The sequence below is a fragment of the Solea senegalensis genome, linkage group LG7 (assembly GCF_019176455.1).
Source record: "Solea senegalensis isolate Sse05_10M linkage group LG7, IFAPA_SoseM_1, whole genome shotgun sequence".
Taxonomy (NCBI): Eukaryota; Metazoa; Chordata; class Actinopteri; order Pleuronectiformes; family Soleidae; genus Solea; species Solea senegalensis.
The window spans coordinates 207787-221771 of record NC_058027.1 but is presented as its reverse complement, the minus strand read 5'-3'; the positions used below and the strand labels follow the sequence as shown (position 1 = coordinate 221771).

The 13985-nt window shown below is 42.5% G+C and overlaps 1 protein-coding gene across 1 annotated transcript in view; it reads right to left on the bottom strand.

Annotated features, from left to right (window-relative positions):
* igdcc3 (immunoglobulin superfamily, DCC subclass, member 3) overlaps positions 1–13985 on the bottom strand; it is a 62347-nt gene that overhangs the window by 22996 nt on the left and 25366 nt on the right. The window contains exons 3-6 of the mRNA XM_044029591.1: positions 5349–5493; positions 5123–5253; positions 4649–4786; positions 878–1036 (exon numbers count right to left, since the gene is read on the bottom strand). Coding sequence (XP_043885526.1) covers positions 878–1036; positions 4649–4786; positions 5123–5253; positions 5349–5493 — 573 coding nt within the window. The remainder of the gene's footprint in view (positions 1–877; positions 1037–4648; positions 4787–5122; positions 5254–5348; positions 5494–13985) is intronic.

Genomic DNA, 13985 nt, shown 5'->3' with positions numbered 1-13985 from the left:
GAGCTGTTCTTTATATGCATGGAAAGCTTCCACTTCAAAATGCTCACTCTGGCTATTTTGTCCATTCAGGTCACCGGAGGTGCAAGGTGACAGCCTTTAGCTGAAGAGAAAGGCTCATTCTACGGCTACAAAAACTATACATATATATAGTATATATATGAAGTGAGTATACATTTATACAACATACTATAGGTTGCACATTCAATGTCTGCCAAATACCCTTCCTAATGTGATGTTGCATTGTTTTTTTTCAATGCTGTTGCGAGCTGACATTGAAAACTAGAGGTATGGCATTAATAAATCACTTCAATCATAAATGTCATTCATCTCCACCTGGCTTTCACTGGTAATGCATAGGGCTATTCATGCTTCAAGCTCTCTTTCGAACTCCACACGAGTGTTTGCTGGACACGCCATGCCGAGATATCTATTGCATAAATGTGCTCATGCTTGAGTGTAATGGAACAGAAATCACAGTCTTTCTTGTCGATTTCAAATATCCCAGGATACTGTGTTGTCTTATAACCACCAAACACTGACACATGAATAAGTAATAGGCTGGACTAGGCAAGATGTATGTGCCTCAAACAAACAATAACCATAAAATATTCAGGAACACCATAGACTGCTTAGTATGTTATATAGCTCAGGGTTGAGTTATTATTTGCTATAGTCCCTATAGAGAGGTATGGACCTGTTTTGTGTGAAGCTATATTGCATTGGGATTGCTTTTCCGAAGGTCCACCCACACAAACTGACAATCACAACCTTATCACTTGACCACTGCTGTGTGCACAGTGTGTGCTTCGAGGTCCCCCTCCACAGGTCCTCTCTTATCTTTTGGAAAAAAGGCACATTACTTATAGCCAGAACTCACCTTGGACCACGAGACGCCCCTGAGCAGTCCTACGAACACGGGTCCCCGGTTTGTTAGCGGCGCACACGTAAACCCCCGAGTGCTGCACACCGACATCCGAGATCATAAGATTCCCCGTGCCGAGGACCTGGATTCCCTCCACGCCGATGGGACGGCCGTCTAATCGGGGGGGGAAAGAGAAGACGAGAGAGTCAGAGCAGTGTACGGGCAAAATTTGAAAGATTTTACGAGTTGACAAAAGGGATGGGATGTGCACACACATTAGATGGGTGTGTGTATAACGCAGTTCAGATCAGATTGAGCTTAAAACGACTTCAAAGAAGATTACACATAATGTACATGATGGCTTTTCTCCCAGAGGTCAAGGATTCACCTTTCACTTAGACACAGAAGTAAGAAATAGAGGTTTGTGTTTGCCGTAAACGGCCACTCAAAATGTTGGCTGTCTGAAAGAACCATCAGATTTTATATTGATAGCTGAAAGTGAGAGGAAGCTGGCGACGTACTGCAACAGACATGTGGATAATTTTCTCCCGAACAGGGAAGCAACACTGGGAAACGCCCTAAAACGACTAAAGATAGGCAAAACAAAACAGTATCAGATATTTCTGATGCCCATCTCTCAGTGTGTGTGCTAGTATGTCCTATTGCTACTGAATAGACAATAAAAAAGGTTGGCTAATGTCAGACCGTATCTCAATAACACTGGAGATTGAGTTTAAGTCTGGAAAGGGTGTAGTCACCTCCTACTTCCAAGTGGCATGACCGACGGATATAGATCCACTCTACACAATGCGATAGGCCTACTACTGACCATTGATCAATGGTCAGATAGGTCTACCACCAGTCAGACTACTGATACCAATGATCAAGGCACACAGAAAACATGTCAACAAACATGCTTGTTCTAGTTTTCTAGCGTTTGTTGTAATTGTCCGTGGAGCAAGTTGCTTAAAACGGAAGCCAAATCGAAAGACAGCTGCTCTTCAGTGGCTGCATGCACAAGTTGCTAGATGTCATCATTCTGAAGTTGGCTGCAGATTCCACAGACTACGCTGGACAGAAAAGGAATGCCAGAATGTGGGACGCCAATAAAGATGTTGTGGCAGTAGAGGTCTTTCTTGTACGGGGTGTTCTCTACAGCTGTTACCATTGCAGCTCCATGCTAACACCCAGCAGTGCAAGCCTGCACATGACCAGGTCTCCTCCTCCGTCTGTAGATTTCTCTCCCACACATAAAAATAACGACTTCCAGAGCACCGTTCATCTTGTTCTGCTTACCAGTAGTGCAGGCTAATGACGTTCCATCTTCAAACTTGCATCATCGCCTACGATTCAATGAGTATCCTCGTCATAAGCCTACATACATCATACTTGATGTCGTATCACAGTTTATTAGATCCGTGTTGCACAATGTGATTTGTAATGATCTTACAGGATTGCTGAAATCGCATAGTCTGTAGGAAACATCCGTCTCACAAAGCCTTGCACACAGTTCATTACATTCAACCTTTAAACGGTTGCTTGGGAGATGTTCCAGTTACCACTGGGACACTATAAAGTCAAACAGCAATTTCTAATCTCATATCTACTTACACAATCCATAGCTACCTCCTCTCTGCTCTGGCTGTATGTACATGATAAGCTCCCACCTTCCTCTACTACCTATCTGCAGTTTCTCGCCGAACAATAACTTCAGTCTGCCCTCTGATATTAGCTATGGGGCTATGGGGGCATTTAACTTCCATCTGGAGCCTGCGAGGTCTTGGTTTGATGTGTTAAAAAGCAAAGCGGGGAGGCAGAGAGACGGGCACGACGGTGGACGCATGCAGAGGAAAGAGCTTCAGCCAGAGATTCAAACCATGTGGGCACATTTCAACAGAGCATGTTCAAAGCACACAAAGTTGGATCAAAGATTGATTGATCGTCAATTATTTCCACTTCAGCTGGTGGAATAAAACATGGGACGATGTGGTTTCTACACTGGACAGTTGGGACTTCTGACCCAACGGCTATGTACAGGGAATAAACACATGGCTCAGGAGGGAGAGTCCCACAGGCAACACAGTGCCTTGCAAACGCTGCTCCTGCAGCTGCTGAGGCCAAGGTGACAGGAATAAAAATATAAGCCTCACATTCATTTGAACCTCAATAACAAGGGGGATTTGGGTGACTGAGCACACCCAGGATCTCTATATCACCTGCTCAGGCTTTTACCCAAGAGAGGTCATTCCAGCTTCACAGGAAATGACATAGAACCACTGGTTCCAAAACTAAATCGGCCTCCTGTGAAATGCCAGTAGTTTCATTTGGTAGACCTATCTACACCACTGCATTTTAACGTCAGTGATACACTCAACACTGGCACAGAAGCTGACACTCTTTGGATTTAAAGCACCATCTTCATCCTTTGAATCTTTCCAGCCTGTTTGTTTGACCGTGAGAAGCATAACTCCAAGTAAACAACTCATTTTACCTTTCTGGGTAATCAAGTGGTCTTGGTAGAGGTTTGCTTGGTTTGGTTTGGAGACCTACGCTTTCTTGTTGTGTCCATTTTGTGAATTTGTTGTTGCTGCCCCCTCCCCAGCCATTTCATTTGAAATCAGATTAACGGAATTGCCCTGCAACATATTGCGAATTGCTGCACCACACGGCCATTAGATCGACTGCAATAATCAGAATCCTCTCAGTCAGTTCAAGATTGAAGTGGAAACCTGTGCACTCGCATCTCCATTTAGATAAGATGTAATCTTGTGGTGATGGAGAGGACGATATTCATAATTTAACATGACAAATTATGGGGATGATAGATCACTCCAAATTGCTTACCAAGTAGTTTTTGTCAGCGTCTGTCATGATGATGTTTTATTGCTCTTTGTGCATTTTTCCATTATCATGAACAGACTCATTGGACTGAAAAGTAACAGTCCAGCGAGCTGTTGCCTCAACAAAGGCGGTCTTGTTCTTTTCTCGCCTTTTTCTACTACGTTTTCTCCCTCGCCTCCTCCATCAGTTTCTCTTTGTCAGCCACTAATTAACTTAGTGTCAGAAAAGAAAGAGAACAAGCTAGCAAGCTGTGGAGCTGCGGAATGAATAGCGACAAACAAACTCTAACATTAAGGAGTGACTGATGTGAAACTATAAAATTCATTATGCCGCTTAGCCCAGCCTCCTTGCTGTAATCTAATACATACAAATCCCATCGTGTTAGCATTTCATTCTGGCGATATTGTGCAACGCAATACCCTCAATCTGATTAAGCCTGGACTGCTTGGGAGGGGCGGCAATTTACATGCGAAGCAGCAAATCAGATTGGATAATGGGTAAAGAAAACAGATACCAGATTGAAGAATTGGTCATGACAGACTTTGACTGATAGTCAGGCAAAAAAAAAGAAGCGGGAAACTAATCGTATCTGCCTCAGCAGCTCATAGCCATTACTCAGAGGCTCTCTAGTGTTTTGAAAGGACGTTCAACTTCATGGAGGAGAAGAAGCGCGCATTCATCATCACACATTTGAGCGCGATGTTTAGCCCCGAGGCCTGTTGTTGAATACCACTGCCTCGCGCATGACACAATACTCAACTGTCAGGCCACTTCAAAGCACACAAAACACACAGGTACGTGTGCGTAGGCACGCTGTGTTCACACTTTTTTCTTCAAACACACACACACACACACACACTAAATGAAAGCGTTGAATTATATACTATATATGTACTCTCTGGGGCCCTTGTCTTTGATTTGATCAGAAAAAAACAACATTCTCACCTAATCTGCTCCAAGACACAATGGGCCGAGGGTATCCAGTTGCAATACACTCCAAGATGGCAGTTTGGTGAACGGTGAGGGTGAGATTTTCTGGACCGACCAGGATCATTGGCTCTTTGTAGACAGATGCCTGGGAGCCTGGAAGAAAGAGGGGAGAGAGAGCGGGGGGAGCTTAAGATGGGAGCGAGCGTGATGGATGGCTTCCTTTAATTGGATTCCTCTGGAGTGCATTAGCTCGATATGCTGTATCTCTTGGATCAGGCCGAGGAACAATAGGTTTGGAAATATGCTGGGCAGATAAACAGCGGAGGACGCTGTGGTTTTGTTTCAAGCGTGATGGAGAGAAGAAAAGACAAGCTCGCGACACAGGTTTAAAAGTTAATCGGCAGCGAGGGCGGATGCGCTCGCTGCCATGTGAGGAAAACAACGTCCGCACGTGGTACGGAGTTGGGGAAAATGATGAACTACACCAACCTGAAACAGTAAGGAGCGCCTCCTTGCTGTGTTTCACTCCTGCACTGTTATGAGCCACGCAGCAGAACTTTCCGCTGTCCTCGTCGCGCACTCCAGTAATCTGGAGAACACCTGTAGGCAGCAGCGTATACCTGCAAGAAGAAAAGAAGGGGATGGCGCACATAATGAGGGCTGGAAATGATGCTGCCGTTTCTAATAAGCATCGGGTCGTGCCGTTTGCGCCAACCTTTCATCCTTAGTGTCCACTGGATGGTTGTCTTTTTCCCAGCTGATCACAGGCTCTGGCAGCCCATGGATCTGGCACTGGAATCTCGCTACGCCAGTCTCCTCCGCATGAACGGACTCTGGCTGAACATGGAAGTCTGCCATGGCTGTGGAGCAAAGGGGAGGAGGAGAGAGGATATTAGGCTATCACATCACAACAACAACACGGCTGCACACGGTCTGTTTCCTGTAAAAGAATTAGACACACGTCCACTACACATTTACACACAATTAGATCGTCAACATATTTTTAGACTGTCCTATGCTCAAGTTAGTGGTGTCTGGTAGCATCCATGTGTGATGTCTGTAAGGGTAAAAGTAAAAAACGGCGTGATGGGCTTTTCACGTTCATTAACGCATATTGTATTAAAACCTCAGGAGACAAGGGAAGGGTGATTTACAGGGTGTGAACACTGACTTATGGAAAATATAGACTGAGGACAGTATAGAATAACGGGTAGACAAGTGAAAGTGTGGTGAGCATGTGTGACTGAATGAAAAGCACCAGCCTTGAGAACATGCATGACACACTGTGCCGTGTTTTATGCTCCCCATCTTGCCTTTCGACACCTGCCTTTCTCAGATCAGAACTATATCAGGCAGATTGCTGCAAGTGATCAAATCAGATCTGTGTCCTGGCAGAATCAACCTATCTGCATGGGCTGCTTTGGCTTTCAAACACGGAGGCAGGAAAAATGGACGTCATGAATGATCGGACTGCAAAAATCTCCTAAATGAGATTGAAGATGCAAAAATCCGATTGCATGTAGGGTTTTTTTTTTTGGCCGTTTATCTGGATAAAACCATTTTTTGGTGACAGTCTGAACAAGACACAGATCATTCTGCCGTTTCTGTTGTGCCACAAAAAAAGACTGTGGAAAGAGTGGATTCAACGAGAGCTGCACCTAACGATTATTTGCATAATCGATTAATCTGTTGATTATTTTCTCGATTAATCGTTTGGTCCATAAAATATCATAAGACCTTAAAAAAATGTTGACTGGTGTTCGTCAAACCGTGAAATGATGATGTTCTCAAATGTCTTGTTTTGTCCACAAATGAATCGGAAATCTTGTTTTAATCGTGAAAAAAGCTTCAAAGCGATTAATCGATTATTAAAATAGTTATCTACTAATTTAGTAATGGATTAATCACCGATTCATCGATTCAACACATGTACAGTAGCCGCACATTCATGACTTGTTGATGGTGATCATTACAACGCATGGATTTCCTGCCATATGTTAACATTAAGTATGTAGGTCAGGCATGGTTTTTTTTTATAATTCATGCCAACAATGCCAAAGACTAAGATTGTATATCGCCATATGACCAAACCGGCATCAACAGCTCATTCAGCTGCACCTCACATATCTACTCCGTACAGAACAAAGGCAGCGTCGAAGGTGGAGCCAGCGACAAACTCAATTAGAGAGAGGCCCTCTTCCTGGGCTCCACCATCTTCTTCAACACAAGTGTACTCATTTAAATGTCAGCCATAATTAACTCGGATGAAGGGGGGGACTCATCAGAACACTGTTAGCATAACAAGAGGGACGGTACCCTTATTATTTCATAACCCTCTGCTCTTGCCAACCTGTGGACGCGTGAATTCATTACTCGCAGGATGAGCAAGTTGTAAGCAGCGCAAACTCAGACGGCTTAAGCCCCGGAACATGCCAGCTTCCACTGATGTCTTTTTCTTCTCCCACTTCACATGTACACTTTGTGTGTGTGTGTGTGTGTGTGTGTGTGTGTGTGTGAGAGAGAGAGAGGGGGGGGGGAGCTGTGGCTGCATCACTGGTGTAAAACTGTGATTATTCCATTTCAGAGCTTAATAAGAACCGCGGCACTCTCAAACACGGCTTGACCTCAGATCTTTGAAAGAGATGTATGGCGCTCTGATGAAAAATTAAACATGTTAATTTAGTATTCTTCCAGTAGCGACTTCAATCTCTCGGCACATTCACGTCGGCATTGTTTTGTCACACAGGATTACAAAAGCGCTTAGAAAACACCCGACTGACAGATTTCTGACGCTCATTTATTTAATTTAACCTCCCTCCCTGCAAGGCCACACTTACTGTAAACAAGTGTCAATCTCACCGGTGTCTTTCAATTTAAGTGACTGTCACAAAGGCCCTGCAGCATTTCCCACCTGAGAAACAAAAGCTTCTTGCCATTGAATGTTTCAAGCTAATTTCATGGCAAAATATACAGAATTCTGAGAAATCTGAGTGATGTTTTATCACAATACCATTATTAAAGGGATAATGCTGAAGTATATGTATGACATGAATAATTTATGTCACCATTTCGGGATGGAAACTGAAGTTGGTGTCTATGGCTTCCCTGCACCAATGTCCATAGAGAAAATTGGAGTTTTTAGCTTATGGGGACACTGGAGCTGCTCGTCCCCTTCTGCCTTGTTTGATAAATTTGTCGCGTATGGAATAACATATTTTAAACTCACTGATGGAGGTGTTACCGTGACGTAAAATTGCAGATTTTCTCTATGGACTTTGGCGCAGGTAGAATGCAGTTTACAAACTTTAGTTTCCTGTCAATTCCTCATATACAGTACAAGCACACTTCAAAATCACCAAACTAGTGCATATGCAGCTCTTTACATGTTCTCTTAGTAGTTTCCTCTTTTACTGCGGTGGAGTGGAAGCTATAAAACATTTCAAAGTTGTAAAACACCGACGAACTTGTCAGAAGTATCAGATGATTGTACATATATCCGATGACAGAGCGCTGCCGTATAAGAGCACTTTTATGGGTTTTCACTTCTCTCCTGCTGACAGCCGTTATCAGCATTGCTTTCCGTCTTGGCCTGCTGTAACGCCGAGCCTGGGTCAAAGACCGGCAGAGTTCAGCACTGAATTAAAAGCCCTGAAGCCACAGACACAGCTAATTCAGAAAGATAAGACATCGGGAAAGAGACGGAAAATCATCCAATGCGGAGAAAACAACGACCTCAGAGTAAGGAATGTGACCAAAGAAATAACCGTCTTGGAAAAATACACACAAACACGTACGTTGTTGTGTTGTGCTGAAGAACAAAGGACGGACCAGTGCCTATAGGAGATTTCTTATGCATCTTTGCCAAGTAGTCATGGTGTCCGCTGATCTGGCTGCTGAGTGTGTGTCCGCCAACACAGCCCCCCTAACGGTCCCCACCCTCTGCCCTCATGCATAAAACATGGCCCCTCCGAGAGGCCCACACCCCTGCCGCCATCGACACACTCGCAGACGCAATTGGGGGGAGGAAAAAAAAATAGAATTAAAATACACATACACAGACAAATGCACACAGGAGCAAACAAACATGTTTGTGCCGAATGGAAAGGAAATTTGTAAAGTGCATTGTGCTCGGCACCCTGAAAGTGCGCTCACTCGTCGCCACCGACAACAGACCTGTTACTCTTTTGTTTTTCCGTCCTTCCTGCAAAGAGTTGATAGACACGCACACATGATTAAACACTGTCCGCGAGCAGCATGTTGCCGCCGGCTTAAATGGAGGAGGTCTAATTGCTGCAATAAGGGAGCGAATGGCTGGACTGTGTGCTAAAATAGAAATCCATACATACGAGTGCACATGCAGCGAGGAGGGAGGCTGCTCCGACGAGCACAGAGGAAGAATGAGCGAGGGACTTATGTGAATGAGGGCCACAGATCTAGGGAAAGTGAATGCGGCGATTCACAGAGGAAGCTAAGCAGAAACGCAATCCAACAATAGTCAACAAGTGAGTGGCACTGTCCTGCTGTGGCCTTCACAACTTAAGGCTCGACAATTAATCATGTTCATATCATCATGTGAGGCTATTTTAAGCTGCAATTTGATCCTTCTATTTCTGACAGTTCTCGACTCCATGAAACTACTGCAAAGAAATGAAGATTAGTTTAGATTTGGATGGTGACAGTTGATCCGCTGTGGCGAACCCCAAAGGGAGAAGCCAAAAGAGGGAGATTTTAATTCTATTAAGTTAATATTGTACAGAATTTTGACTGAAACCAATAAATTAAATAGCATCGGCAATATCTGTCCAAAAGAATCAACCAAAATTGGATGGACTCTTCCATTTACCTGGATGAAGGCAATCAGAAAGTGAGAATGCACTGAGTAACCACCAGGGGGCAACTCCACTGGTCACAAAAAGAACTCGTAAACTGAGCAGATAATAATCCCAATCAGCTCATCTTAAATAAAACATGTTATTTATTTTCCATTTGAAGGAAAAACATGACAAATATGAGTGGACAACAGTGTGACCGACTGTTGGTATTGTCCAATTTCTGGATGCCACCATTTTTCACATGTGCACATTCTGCGACCAAATGACCAAATCTGCCGCCGCTGAGACCTCTCTTTTTTTCTTTTTCCCTCGTTTCACACAGGCTCATGGTCACGTTAATGTTATTTTTCCTGTCCCGGTGATGTTTTATAGCCGTGACAGAGGTAATGACGCCAGCAGAGGGACAGAAATCCTACGGCCAGGAAGCTGCGGTAAGCCCTCATGATACAATGTCACCACCTTCCTCACATCTACACTTACCACCACCCATGTACACTTCAACCACTCCCTCAGCTCTCCGTCGCACCCCATGCTCCACCCCCATGAGTCCTCTCAAGCCCATGGCATCATTAAGCACATGTTCATTGTTCAGCCAAGGGTGATGACTGCCATCACCGCTCCACCCCCGGGCTCCGCCGCGGTAAACCAGTAAAATAGAGATGAGGCCCATAAATAATGGAGATGGTGTACAATGCTATTCCAGCATGGAGAGCATACACTTCAACAGCCTTTAAATAGGCATCCTTGAAATAGCAGGCCCCGGCACTGAGACCCCAGAGATGGCATTTTAATGCAGATGTGATATTTTATTGGCTCTCGGCCCCCCTGGCTTTCCCCTCCTCCTCCTCCTCCTCCTCCTCCTCCTCCACCCTGCACCCAAGCCCCTGGGCACTCCTGTGATCAATCTGCTGGTTTGTGGTGCGTGATGCTCATCACCTATGAAAGGACGGTGTAGGAAAGGCCGCACATGTGCAGGATCTCCTCTGTCTTCCTCTTGCCAAACGTCCATTATCCTGCTTTCATGCTTAAGCACATCAACACCTTCTTGTGAGGACAGCAGTGGTCAGGAACCAGGCCCACCGGTCATTTGTATTACATGGGTTTTCCCATCTGTGATATGATTATGAGCCTCGGAAGCAGGTGTTATTGTCACTCATTAATTACACTTTGTATAATTACACGGAGGAATTCATGTATAGTTACAGGTGGCAGCCCAGTGCAAACTCCTTATATGCAAGGAAGACATTTTTTTGGCAAATGATTACAGTTCGGACATAAGGGTAATAATATAATAAATACGATGTAATGTTATGGTAATACCACCATTTCTAATATATTCAGGTAATTGCATTCAAGTGGTAAAAGCACTTTGATAAGGAGATTATATTCAAGAACTACCAATTTATGATTGATGTAAAACCCATAAATTCATCTTCCCTCATATCTCACATAATCTATATTTTCAAGGTAACACTACTCATGTGTGTTATGCAGGTTTATCTGGAAACACCTGTGGTCTTTTCAGAGTAATACCCATAAATCATTGCTGCAAAAAACACTCAACTCACACATCCCCGCATAAAACATACCATTAACAGTGTTACTGTGAAAATAAAGATTGCTTGTTGGACATGAGGCAGAACCTCCGGGATTTCACAGCCCAAAAATGTCTGATTTCATGGCAGTTTTTTCAAGGTATATTTTTTAGAAGGTGATAAATTACCAAAACATTTAAAATGTTTGTTTTCTTTTTGGTCGTGACCATTTAAGAAAAACAGGTTACTGATGTTACACAATGTGGTAATTGGTTAAATTTGTGTTAACTAATGATTATTGTCAGTATTATGTAATGTTTTGTGATTTTTTTTTTGTTGCTGATCTTATTCCTGTTTGATTTTTGGGAACAGAAACAATGTAACCATATTTGTATGGAACAATCTCTGTCAAGCAATACTATCAGACCTGGGTAAAACTGGGCTTGGTGAGGTTGAATCGTAGCTGATATGCTATTAAATCACTTTGATACTTTGGAAAGTACCAATAATCAAGAAAATAACCAATAATCAAAGTAGATTATTTAGCCCTACAGACCTGGATTTAATTAATTATTTGTTTTGTTGAAAAATTGGTCTTTCCCAAACCTTGAAATGATATATGTGTATACAAATGAAGATCATTCGGTTTTGATGATTTATTTGTTATAAGGAGCAAAAAAAACCAAACACATAACTTTATTAATTTAGTAATTAATTAATAATTAATTGTTACAGCCCTAGATTGCACCATAGTGGCATACTGGAGGGACTTATGATGTAATACTCATCTAAACTCATGGAAATAACATGATATTACTGAAATATCTGCTTATTACTGCACTATCACCACTTATTATCAAGCTATTACATTGATATTAAACTAAATATTACCATACATTTACTCATGCTATGAAATTATAACCATATCAACTGAAAAGTAAAGTGCTGATGACGAGGACGCGTGTCCTTGTGTCCCGGCTCTGTGAGACACAAACACCACCGGAGACGGATGGGAATCTAAATTTGTTTCGCAATTATACAGCAAGAACCAATAATGTGTTTGTTTATTTTTTAATTCACATTTTTGATTAACTGATTAGGCTGGCTAAAATGTCAGGTGATAATTCTAATTATTACAACGTCCCCAGGAGGCGTGGATGTGTGTAAGCAAATGTCATGGAGTAACTTTGGAGGTATTCCATTACAACCCGCCGATGTTAAGAGACAGAAAATAAGTCGCTATAGGATTTGTCCTTTGAGAATCGCTCATGTTTGTACGACGAACATATTCCTCTTACACATAAGCCCCCAGACTCAGTAAAGCACCAAATCCTATACACTCCAGACATTTCTTTTTTTTTTAAATATCAGGGTTTGTGATATAAATCTCAAAAAAATGGAAATAAAAACTGCTTGTGCAGTGTGACAGGGAGCTAAATTCCACAGTTAAAAGGCATATTTCACTGTTGAATGATGAATGTGTATTAAAACTGGGTCATCTATGTGGTAGAAATGTGAAATAATATTTGAAGCAAGTGCCTTCTTGGCCGAGAAAGGCAGAAAAATGTAATTTTGGCTCATGTAGATGAATGAAAACTCCCAGCATGCACTGCGCTCGCTGCCCCACAAGAGTCTCAAGCTTGGAAGCAGACAGTGCTAGTTGTGTAAACACACAAATCCCAAATACAAAAATAAAATACATGCAACACACAGGCGGCCGGTGCTCGTCCCCCTATGGGTGAGTCTAAAAAGTGCGGAACTGGCATTGTAGTTTCAAACCTACTCAGCGTGGGGCAAAATTGGAAAGGGAAAAACTGAATTGTTTACAACTAAAATCGACAAATCTCTATTAAAGTATTCCTTTAATATGCCTATTTTCTCCTCAAATGCAAAAGGAAGACTTCTTCATCATGAAGTAAATAGGAACAGCTAAAAAAAAAAAAGCAACAGGGCTTTGGAAATGAAATTGGGAAAATACTAAATGTCCCGTTTAAATGCCTGATTAAAATCCACGTAGTTCCATAATTGATTAATAAACACGTTAATGTGTTACTTTCCATTCCTCTGCTTTCCGTTCACCGTCCATTAAAATGTAAAACAATGATTTAGTTTGCGATTTTGTATAGGGTGGAAAAAAAATTATGATTACTTTTTTTTAAATGAATGAATGAATAAAAATTATCCATTATAATTACTGTGACACTGGTGGACCTGCATATTTCAGCACATACATGGATCAGCTAAATGTCAAAGAAAAAAAAAGAAAGACAGACACTCCGTCCACTTCAATTACCAAACCCGTTACTCTTTCCACGATCACGCCGCCTTTCCTTCCCTTGTCTTCGCTGATTCCCCTGTTTTGATTTCCTATATTCACAGTTGAACATGACAGATTTTATCTCGGTTCCAATCTCGCATTATAGAATTGACTGGAATGTAATGGCCTTTTCTGCCTGTGCTGCAGGCTTGTTTGCACTGGACTTTCCGGTGGTGGGATTGTCCTTAGCCTGTTGTGTTGATCAATACTGTGGGGCTTGTGTGCACTAAGTTAAATATAGTAAGATTGATGGCTGCTATTAAGGCTCGCTGTAGGAGGCGGGGGGAGCGGCGATGCTGTAGTAGTTATCGCTCACGAATATGCTCAACATTTCTCCTTAACCCGCGGAAATGAAGGGGCTGAATATGCTGAGCGAACAAAGACGCAGAAGCCTCCTGAATATCGCGATGTGATTACTTGACTTACAGTTGTACAATTACAGTTAGTCCCTTTGTGAGGGAATTGAATCTAATACTGTTCATCAATAAATTAACTCTGCACTGTTTTTAACCAGACTGCTTTGAATTCAAACTGATTTTTACAATATTTTTGAAGAAATAATACAATGATAATTTGATAATTTGCTCCTTCTCTTCCTTTATTGCTCTATAGCAGTGATTCTCAAACGAACCACATGAGAAGTACAGTAACACCATCATCGGCAACAT